This window comes from Myxocyprinus asiaticus, chromosome 7 (assembly GCF_019703515.2).
Source record: "Myxocyprinus asiaticus isolate MX2 ecotype Aquarium Trade chromosome 7, UBuf_Myxa_2, whole genome shotgun sequence".
NCBI lineage: Eukaryota > Metazoa > Chordata > Actinopteri > Cypriniformes > Catostomidae > Myxocyprinus > Myxocyprinus asiaticus.
This window is the reverse complement of record NC_059350.1, coordinates 51,040,985-51,053,209: the sequence shown is the minus strand read 5'-3', so window position 1 is coordinate 51,053,209 and position 12,225 is coordinate 51,040,985. Positions and strand designations below refer to the sequence as shown.

Here is a 12,225-nt window from a genome sequence, read left to right as displayed (position 1 = left end):
TTGAAAAGTTATTATGTTGTCACATTTCTCATTTAGATACTTAGGTTGCAATCTAGTACCAATTAATTTATATTGCACAAACATTCAGGCAAGTAATTAATAAGTATTGCATTTTAAAGCTTTGAAAATGAATTACTTCAAATAATTTTCCACTTAAATGTAAAAAAATAAATAAAATTCAAGCAGTGCTACCAAATTTCCATTTAGGGCACACAAATGTTTACGCTGTGTCAGAGAATAGTGTGAATCCACTGATTTCAATGGGGATGGTGCATCAGAAGGACGGAAAAACAAAATTCTAAAAACTTTAGAAAAGTGACACAACATCATGCAACCAAAAGTTTAGAGCATTTCAACTTTTACAGCAACACACTCTGACGTAGGTATCCATTGACAAATGAGAATGTTAGAGAGGTGGGTTCGATTTGCTGAATCTGATTTGCTGATTTCCCACCTGATTTCAATCAGAATGCTCTTTCCACACCCTTTAAACGGAGCTTGCTCATCAGTATCCATCAGTTTTATTTTTCAATTAAGTGCAATAAAATAAAGTTAGTTAGTAAGTTAGTTAGTTAGTTAGTTAGTTCTGGAAGAGGTTATGTTGTGATTTCAAGCAGCTAAACTAACTTTGACATTAAGGGGCAACTTAGACTTTATTTTTAGGGCCATTTTTTGCATTTATGAGGGCTTTTTTCTAACCATATGAAACATAAACGGTGTCTCATCTGTTTATGTCAAATACTTCAATTTAATCAATTTATTAAGACAAATTATCAAGTTTGAGAATTTAGTATAACATCAATTATTTTGTGATTTTATGCGATTATAATTGAAAATGACAAAGCAGTGATGAGTCTGTGAAGCCAACATTACTACAGTGTAAACCTATGAATGAAAATGCGTACAATGTTATTTCAAGTCCAGATCGGATGGCCGCATTCTCGACTTCGTTTGCAGACAGTCTCCGTTAATTGTGCGTGTCTTAGAAATCTAAGCTTGTCATGACTCAAGAGTATTAACTATACCATACACATTTTCCACTTCTTGAAATGTCTGTTTGAAATGTCTGATCTGTAACACATTAACTCCAAATATTTCACACAATTCACACGTATGGATTTATAAACCAACCTTGAATACAACAGAGGGTAACAGGTGCATATTATGGCCATGTGTCATAAGGGTCAATGAAGTGACACTCATTTTTGTCCAGATCTATTAAATTAAAAAAAACATTAAAAATGCAATTCATTCAAACCATTTACTTGAATACACCTCTTCTATTATGAGCATATTTTCAATTTTAATGTCATACTGATATGTTTTCTGGGGCTTAAATGAAAAAATGACATGTGGTATCCAGAGACAGTAAGAAAAGTCTCATTACAAGCTGAAATTCCTGAAAAAAATAAAATAAAAAATGTTGGCTTGACTAGTGCAAAATAATCTTTTATTGTAATTTCTTAAAACACACACACACACACACACACACACAATCTTTGACAACACCGTCCCCCTTGAATTTATTTTACAAATCGACCATATGCTATATAAACACCATATAACCAGGCTTGGGGAGTAACGGAATACTTGTAATGGCGTTATGTAATCAGGATACAAAAATGTTGTAACTGTAATCTGTTACAGTTACATAAAAAGCCAACATATTCAGATTAGAGTTACATTTGGTAAAAATTGGGATTACTAGCAGGATTACAATTTTTAATTTATAAAAATATAAAAGACCCTCCTGACAACTGACATAAAATGATAAAGACCGCTGCTTGCTTTAGTACAGAACACAGATATGATCAGATGCGCGCTCGGGATCTCTTCTGGTTCACTCTCGTCCCTCTGAATCTGGCGCCACTTACTGTTGCATGTGTAAATAACATCTGTCTCATATCAGCACTGCGCTCTCGAGGCAAACGTGGTCAAACCATTAAAGGTGCACTCGGTAATTCTAATCCAATACACTTTTTGTCAAATTCTGCAAATATCTCCTCACAGTCTGCTAGTTGTCCATTCTGTGAGTGGGCTGAAAAATAATCTAGTATTTGAACACAGCCCTGGCTCTGTAAATGGAACAAAAACAAAGTGGATCAGACCGATCTACACAACACTACTCCAGCCAATCAGCAACAGGGGGTGGTTCTTGCACGTGCACAGGATGGGGGGTGGGGGCAGAGCGAGAGGGAAATTCATTAGAAGAGCGAAGGCAAATCTGGCTGATGCGAACTTTCTAAACTCCAAGGAGGGCAAATGGCTGAGAAATGGACCAAGATAAAAAGGTCAGATGAATATAAACTAAAAAAGAAGGATTATGATAAGTCGAGGTCTAGGAGCCGCATCAACATCAGCAAGGCTTTTTAGCGGTGGAGAGGCCTCCGAGAGGTAAAAGGAATGAATTTGCATGCATTCATTTGGGGGGCGGAGCTTCCAAAGGAGCACTGAAGGGAGGGGTGTGTTTGTTTTGGCAGTTGAGTTCGAATATCAACAGTGTTTCTCAGGAATCGCTGAGTGCACCTTTGAGGGCTGTTTCATCGCAATGGCCACTACAGAAATATGATTATTTTTGTGAAAATTCCAACCTTCAATTGAGAAAAGGGAAACAACATTACAGTTCAGTGCAATTTAGAGGCTACCTTCCAGTTGTGAAGATGCAGTGATTTTCCAAGGACCAGACATATAATTTAAAGAAACATTTAAAGTTAAGACCCACACAAAATCACATTAGCTAGGATAGATAAAATTAGTCATAAGTGTTTCCTAATTTCGCCGTCCGACCATCTGTTGATCGTTTTTGCGGGATCAGGAAAAGAAGCGGAGAAACGACCACTCCCCCCGGCGAACAGCCTGTATTCCGGTACACGGGATACATACTGTTGAAACGTTAGTGTGACTTCTCATTTCCATCTTAACTTCAGTTGAAACTCTAAAATTGCTCTCTGAAATGTGTTCATGTTGTAATGGCAACAGTAATTGGGACAGCATTTATGTTTTATTTTTTTCTTTGTTAAAAAAATCCAGATTGTACACATGAATAACAAATGCATTGAGAATGTTAAGTTCTTAGGGGAAAAGTGCAATGGATCATTTATCTGATTTTGATACTTATTAGAAATGTATTGTTAAGAACAGTTCAAAAGTATGGGTGAGGGAGAATTACTGGCAAATGTAACATTTTAAATCTCATAGAAAATAGGAATAAGTAAAGCAAGTCACAAAACAAGTTTGAATCTATTTTGATCTATTCTTTGAAACAAGATTTTCTTTCTTTCTTTCTTTCTTTCTTTCTTTCTTTCTTTCTTTCTTTCTTTCTTTTATTATTATTATTATTATTATTATTATTATTGTCATTAAAACCCTCCTTAAACTTAAACGTTAGCTGGTGATGTTTGACTGTGGATCATGAGCAAGCAGCGGACAGACTCTGGAGGCACTGCATTAATAATAATAATAATGAAGATCAAGAAGATAGCCTGTGATCTACCTATTGCAGTCTGAAGTTAATGAATGGTCAGTGCCAATTAGTCAACATGCTAACTGCAATACATCGCAGAATTTATCTTGGTAGTGTTTTTGAATCTGAGGTATATCCTGTCAGATTTTGTTTAATGTTAACCAAGAAATAATTCAGTGCATCTTTTCTAACTGTATTTGCTTGATGAGAAAATAAGCCATTATCTGTAACAGACAGAGGACTCACCTGATTTGGTGGAAAATGCTGAGTTGTTCATTTTAACCAGTGGCGGGCCATGCATTTTAAGTCTAGGCCTTCAGTGTGATTCATGCCAATACGAAAACACAGTTTCACAATGAATAAGACACCCTATGCCTTTGGGCATCATACATTATGTCGCAGCTAACTAATAATACAAATATACATTTTAAAAACACGTCCACGCACGAAAGCCAGAACTTTAAACGACACTTAATGCTCAATCAAGCCTAATTTTAACTGCAGCATGACTGTTTTGTGAAATGAACATCTCCCGAACAGACATTCAAAAATCATAATTTTTCATATGAATCTACCAAGGAAGTCCATAATACCTAGAAAAATCTGTCTAATAATATTCGCAATTTAAATGTTGCTTGCAATAAATTTAGTTTCTTCAAGGTACGCGGTTATGCTGTGTTCCATTCAAGTTGGATGTAGTATATTCCTACTTGATATCTCCGACCATAAATGCATACCATTCCCCGATATTCGGAAGATGACATTTAGGGAAACAAAACTGCAATGCTCCCGTTAGCTTAATAGGTGTTTGACTCTCATTACTGATGTCTCCTAGCAACCCAAATGACAAACAATGCTGCAGCACAAGCATTTGTGCTTCAGGCGTACAATTATCAAAAGAGATTGTGAAACAAGCTTTAATATCATGTAATGTGGAAACGAACTCATTTATCGATAGTACTTAATAAAGTGAATGTTTATCACTTACTTTGTAGATCTCCCTGAGTGTCTACATGTTTGTGTGACATCATGCCCCTGCATCTCGGCGAAATCGGAGTTGATAATTTCTGCACGAGCCTACAAGTTGTAATTCTGACTTCAAGATGCATTTCATTGCACTTTTCCTAGTAGGAAAATCCGACTTTCCGAGTTGAATGGAACGCAGCACTACTTTTCAAAACTTGATCCGACACTGAATGCTCAAGCAGCCTAATTTACACTTAGAAAACTCCTGATGTTGCTATAACAATGCAAAAAGAACTTAGCAATTTACTTGAAGTGAAAATCAGTCCTCCTTTCCTGTTTAATAAATTAAGCAATCACACGGTCATGCAGAACATCTCGTGTTTTTAAATCCATAAGGATCTCTTTTTCAGTGGTGATGTGGCAGTGACAGTCGAATCGTCAGCAAGATCTCGCGCTCTTCGCGTTCAAATTACGTACATCACTTAAAGTGTGATTGCGTCACTCAAGGCCAGCTAGAACCGGGACATGTCCTAAAGATCACACCCACCAAGAACAAATAAATCAATCTGATTGGCTGATGAATCTGACAATCTGACTTTAGTTGCCCATTCATTTGAGGGATTCTGAAGAAATTCTGAAGGCCTGAGGGGGTGGAGCTCAGACTCACGCGCTGCTTGGGGCATTGGATTTGTGAAACAGCTGTCACACTTTGCTTGTAAGCATCAAGAAATGAATTCTGACTGGATAAACTTTTCGTTTTTCTCTATTTGTTTGCAGGATTATTAAGAGAGGAAAGCAGGCAAAAATGTGATTAAGAATGAAAGGATGAACAAATATTTATTTATTAGGCATGTAAGGTCAGCAGAGAAGGCTTTGCTGGCACTGAGAATTCGCCACTGATTTTAACATATTCTGTTTTCCTAATAAGGAGGCACTGTCCATGTTTTTCATGTTTTTTTCTTGTATATAATAATAGCTACATTACTCAAACTCAGTTTGTTTGCATTCAAAAGGTATGATTAAAAGTCTTCGAGAACATATTGCTTTTCTCTTGTCTTTATTCACATGCGATCTTGAGGCAATCAAAAAGTAACTAAAAGTAATCTGATTACATAAATTTATAATTGATGTAACTGGATTAAGTAACTGTTTACATTTTTTTACTAAATAATCCATATTTGTAACGGATAACATTTACAAGTAACCCTCCCAACCCTGCATATATCTGTAGTAATACTATGGTTAATAGCATTAAAACTTTGGCTTCTGCCAAAAAACATGGTTACTGCAATATTACTATAGAAAAACCATGGTTAATTTTACCTGGATCAAACCTTTCTCTCAACTACCCGACCGTCACTGTGACCAAATCACTGCGAGTAAATCAACATTTATATTCATTTTTACTTATTATTATAAGTAGTATTATAGGAAATATTAAGAGTGAAAACAGGAAACAAGATGGGGAAAAGTGGGACAAATGGGGGAAACGAATCTGGCTCGTCCACATAAAAAAAACGCACATCCACATCACCTTAACACACCATGCCATTGCAGCGACACTTAGGGGGCTGTTTGTATTAAATATCTTTGTTTCCACCAGACCACTGGAGTGCAAATAGTAACACTGTGTGGCAGGTGCTATTTACACCTAGTGCAAATAGTCACTCTGTAAAAAATAAAATTAAATAAAAAATAAACAAACTGAAAAATTCATTGCATGGGCATTTTTTTGCAGAATAAAATAAGTGAAGACAGTAAGGCAGCGGCTTACCCAGTTGTTCCAGTGTTCTATTTATCTCTATACTGAGATATTTAATTATTTAATCAGCCAGTAAGGTGGTAAAGCCATATTTCTGATTAATCATACATGGTCTTAACTTCCTGTCCCTCACCTGCTGTGACCCTGTACTACCTGCTGAACTCCACTGGGCTTCTACCAAGCTTCATGAGTCATCAGGAAGTCACACAACCATTAGGCTCTAACGCCTCTGGCTATTTTCCTCTGAGACACTAAAGACATCCTCTTTTGTCTGCTGTTTTTTTTATTTTATTTTTTTACTTCTATATCTGTTTTTGTTTCCCTACATATCTTTACACATCCCAGCAGGGATCTGGACATATTGTCCTAAGATTGTATTGCTAAATTATGGAGTGTAGGATATTATGCTCCTAATGCAACTTTCCCTATGAGGCAACTTAGCAAGACAGAAAAAAAGGAAAAAAAGTTAGTGGGCCAGATGCCTGTAAAATATGTTCAAATGATCCATATAATCAGCTGATAAGATAAACAAAATTAAGCAGTCACATAATGAAGAGTGGCTAATTTATACAGGCCTACTGTAAGAGATATGATTAGCATGATTAGCATAGCTGCCACACTGCACAGCATGAGAGGCATTGTTAGCGCCGATCTTACAAGACATACTGTATATTCACATACAACAGTCCCTACTATATTTTTAACTACTTTAAGAGCACAGCACATAGTCACATATACAACAAATGAGCATAGCACATATACAACATAGTCATAGTCAAAACATAATCAAAAACGCTATATACAAAGCTAACTAGCCATATAGCTAAACTAGCCACGCCACTAGCAAGGTTATATTTTCCATGTCATTAGGTGATTATTTATGAATTATATCCTCTATGGGACTGTGATGAAAAGGAGGGTATGGCTGGGCCATCAGAGTGGACGCCTGGCCATGCCCTCCTCCTCATTACAGGGGCATATCGACAACAACCCTGCTGAAAAATGCTGCCTTCAGTGTTGGAAATTAATTACCTCAGGCTCAAAACCACAGTGCTGTTTTAGTACCATGTCAAAATAAAATACTTTTTCATTTTTTTTAGATAATAAAGTAGCAACATAATGAGAATAAAGTTGTAATGTTTTGAGAATAAAGTCTATATTCTTGTAATGTTTAGACTTTATACAAAAAAAAAAAAATGTGAAAAAAAAAAGATTTGAAAAAGTTTTTTTTTTTATTTAATTAAAATGTGGCACTAAAATATTTAAAGATTTTTTTTTTTATTTTTTTTTTTTTACATAATGTCATAATGGTTAAGTGGAATAAGTCATAGATTTCATAAAAAAGTTTCCAACCTGTGATTACAAGTTCAATGGAGACATTATACTTCCAGTAATTCCAGCATGTCATGAATGCACCATTATTATAACTGCATCTTCAAACTAAGCAGATACAATTGGACAAACTATACCTGTCAAGTTCTTGAGTCCGAGTTGTCTAAGGCCAAAGTAGCCATCTCGTCTGTAGTTGAGAAAGATGGCCAGCGCGTAACGTCCTTCATAGAGTTTAGTGCCGCGGATGATCCGCAGGTTCTCCAGTGGAAGATAGTCAAACTGGTTCAGAGCCACCAACACGTAACCTGTCACCTCCCGGATAGACTGCAGAGATACAAAGACATATAAATAAATAAATAAATAAAAAATAAAATAAAAAATGACAGAGGGAAATTACTTTCAATGACTATTTTGAAACAAAAAATAAGTGTTTTACAAAATTGTATTTTTTTTATTTTATAAATAATGATAAGATAAATGTAATTCATTTTCATAATAATTTGCTCTTTTATTCATTTATGTTTTTTTTTTTTTTTTTTTACATTTCTGTATTATTATTATTTATATTTATTTCTGTAATTTGAAGTTCCATAAATTTGAAGTCAATTAATTTAATTTAATTCCCATATTTATTTATAGATGTATTTATAAAATAATAAATACATCTGGTAATAAATAAACGTGAGCATAAATCCGTAAATACAGAAATACATCTAAAAGCTAAAACAAATTATGATTATTAAAATAATAATAAATTAATACAGGTAGAAAAACTGAACAGAAAAAAAAAGAATAATTAAAGGAGCAAATTATTACAAAAAAAATAAAATAATAAACTACATGTTTATCTTATTGGGACAATTATTCACGTGTTTATTTATGGACATGTATCTAATCAGACCATATTTATTTCTTTATTTTGTTTTCCAAACATAAGTCATAACACTAAACATGTTTTTATTATTATTATTATTATTATTCTTATTATTATTATTCAGCATATTTCTCTGTTGAGAACATTAACTACTTTCTTTAGTCCTCTGTACAAGACTTCATCTTCAAGCCTATTAGTCGACTCATCAGATAGCTTTGATATAATTTGAGGAGATAATGGCCCAAGAGACCACTGGACCCTCCCTTTCCACTCACATCAGTCATGTTGACATACAATCTCTGTTTCTTACTGCGTATCATTAGCAGCCACCGAGGACAGGTCTAATTCATGCAATAGAAGTGAATGTGCTAAAGCAGTACTGTCAGTCCTTGACTTGACATCTTACTTCAAAGTTTATGGCTAAAATTGGTGTGGAAAGTTCTTATATAGTTAGAGTTAAAGGTTTGTTCAAGTCTCTAACCCTAAGTATAAGCAATAGCAATAGTGAAGTTTGCCTTGGCAAACACCACTAATGAGTCTGCAACCACTGTTGTTGTCATCACCAATTTCAGTTACCTTGCAACAAAACAACTATCCTCCAAAATCTAAGACAGGCCTCCAGGCCATAGGCAGAATTTCTAATTTAGTTCTAATGTACTTTATTTAATTATAGGAGGATTACTTTGCTTTTTGCAACCTTCTCTCATAACACTGTTTACTTTGACACTAATTTGTTTTCCTGCCTTTCTTTAGCATTAAAACAATTCACTGGACCAATGCCTTAGCTGACAAGAAATAAAAAAAGAAAACCCAGTCCAAGCCCATTTGTGATTTTTTTTAATAGACTTTCTTAAGAAAACAGCCTTATTCAAATAAGCCTTGTATAATATGATTATGACGTATTTGCAATTGGACTTCAGCACAGCAATGTATAATTGATTTGAGCCAAATTAGCACAAAGTAAAAAATTAGCAACTTATTCCTAATTGAACTCTAAGCTGGTTTATACTGTATGTCTGTGAAGATTTTCTCTTTAAAATAGGAGTCTGGCAAACACCTCTTTCACAAACTATTATGCATAAGCACAGCAGCTGTGAGTTTTCTTTAGCAAATTAATTTCTGTGAGTCTACCTTGCTGAACTAGTGCATAAGGCTAGAAAATGAAACCCTTAAGGCTTTAAAGTTCTCATACACTCACAAACTAATTTGCACCATGGTTTTACTAAAATAACACTAATAACGTTTTTTTTTTTTTTTCTTACCTTTTCTCCCCAATTTGGAATGCCCAATTCCCAATGTGCTCTAGGTCCTCGTGGTGGCGTAGTAACTAGCCCCAATCCGGGTGGTGGAGGACGAATCTCAGTTGCCTTCACGTCTTGAGATGTCAATCCGCGCATCTTATCACGTGGCTTGTTGAGCGTGTTACCGCGGAGACCTAGCGCGTGTGAAGGCTCACGCTATTCTCCGCGGCATCAACGCACAACTCACCACACGTCCCACCGAGAGCGAGAACCACATTATCACACAAATTTATCCTTCAAAATTAAAAGAATAATTGATAAGAAATTATATTTTGCATATACACCGATCAGCCACAACATTAAAACCACCTGCCTAATATTGTGTATGTCCCCCTCGTGCCACCAAAACAGCGCCAACCCGCATCTCAGAATAGCATTCTGAGATTATATTCTTCTCACCACAATTGTACAGAGCGGTTATCTGAGTTACCGTAGACTTTGTCAGTTCGAACCAGTCTGGCCATTCTCTGTTTATAAAAGTCATATAAATAGTATAAATAGTTTATAAATATAAATAAACATGGCATGTTATTGTGCACCCTGTATTTATAATCTTCCTTGCAAGAAAATTCAAAATGGTACAACTTGGTACAACTTTTGAAACAAATTATACCATAAAACATACATATCCTGCCTTGGTGGAGGGTCACATTGAGAACAGCATAGCAGTCACTGAAATGCCTCGGCCATATGTTGGAGCGATCTGGACTTGGAATGGGCAAAGTAGCTTATTTGCTATTCTTCTCAGCTCCCTTTACACACTACAGTGACTATATTCTGTTGATTCACTTCCCAACATAAAAGTCACAAGAAAGCATGCAAACTGTAGTAAATGTCCATGCAGTGATCTATAAAGGACATACACACTATGAATACATGAATACTGATATTCAAAAGATCACACATTTGGTAGGAGCTGCCAAATGCTGTAATATATCAAAAACCTAGATATTTTAAAAGACTGTGCTGTAAAAAAAAATGAAAATGCAAATTTGTTACTTTAAGGAGCTATTTCTACCTGAGCCCAGTTAACCCTCCGTTATTGTTCGGGTCATTTTGACCCATTTGACTTTTCTTTTTAAAATTAAAAATTGTTTCCTTCATTTGAGTAGTACAAGGCTTGAGGACTTTTCCTCCACTTGCCATTTGAACACACACACACACCAGGGACAGATTATGACTAGAAAGGGCCCCGGGGCCAATTTTCTTTTAGGCCCCCCCCACTAAAACTTTATCGAAGTCAATAAATTAATTTCAGACAGCTTTCAAACATGATTGACTAGGTGCCATTTACCAAGTGCAGCGCAGCCTCTCTCTGTCTCTAGCAGTGGTGAAGAAACACCAGCCCGGGGCCGCGTCCTATCCAATCGCATGCGTTTATGCATATTAATCTCGTGATGAGATCCACGTCCTATCCAATCGCGTGTATTTGGCCGTAGCAGAAAAATACAGTGAGCAGCAATATAGATACTGGCATCTTTCGCTAAAACACACAAACCAAAAACTTCATGTGTCTGAACTGAATCCGACCGTTCAGCTAAACCAGGTTTGTGGTAGGACGACATTCTTCCAGAGCGCCTTTAAACAATTACGTTTTTTTTTTTTTTTCATCTAAAACTGCCTTGATTATGATCAGCATGTTTAAAGTCTTTCACAAACAGATTATTTTTGAGAAAATCAAAAATGCCATCATCTCTGGTATAGATGGCAAGGAAAAACAACCAGAAATTTGCTATTACTAGTTGTATTACTAGTTGAATGTTTCCATTATTTGATATTTATATTCCTTTAATAGGCATACTTACAGTAACTTTAGCTTACAGTATTTTTAGCTTTACTATTGTGATGTACGTTTTTTTGTTGTTGGTAGATTTTCACAGTCAATTTAGACTTTTAAATTTTTCCACATTTTCTCTCGGGGTAGGGGTGGGGGTACCCCTGAACCCCCATAATGTATCTTTCTTTAGTCACAAGGTCTGCTGTGCCCCTTAGGTATCTAAAAAGATTCAAACACAAATACTGGGACTGCTGTCATTCAGCTTCAAAACAGAGATCACTCGGTTGATGAACTAACTGAAATATTTTAATTTTTTGGTAGGAGATCCCCCTAACTCCACTACTTTGGCTTTGTCTCTGGGGTTCCAATGTCATAATCCTTGCCTAATTTTGAAGAGACTGTTTTGACTTTATGATTTTTTTCTTTTACAAATGACTATTGCTGCCAACTTGTACATTTATAATAACTATTTCATAAAATTGATTAAGCATTCCTTATGTTATTTCATAGCTACAGTATACTGACTACTGACACCATGTAAGTTATTGTCCAGACATTTGCTGGGAAGGAAATGCAGAGACTGGACCTCTTGGAACTTTAATTGAATACCCTTGTTGTTATACATAATGTAAACTCAATGTAAATACTTGAAAATACTACAAATTATGCATACAAAAAAACAAGAATGTAACTAAATGTGTAATAAATGTGTAAACATGCATATATTTAAAGGGGCAATAATACATTATG

At 35.4% G+C, this 12,225-nt stretch overlaps 1 protein-coding gene across 1 annotated transcript in view; it reads right to left on the bottom strand.

Moving 5' to 3' along the window:
- The window catches only part of LOC127444344 (receptor tyrosine-protein kinase erbB-4-like), a 235,374-nt gene that overhangs the window by 78,704 nt on the left and 144,445 nt on the right, over positions 1–12,225 (bottom strand). The window contains exon 3 of the mRNA XM_051703647.1: positions 7,661–7,847. Within this exon, the coding sequence (XP_051559607.1) occupies positions 7,661–7,847 (187 nt within the window). The remainder of the gene's footprint in view (positions 1–7,660; positions 7,848–12,225) is intronic.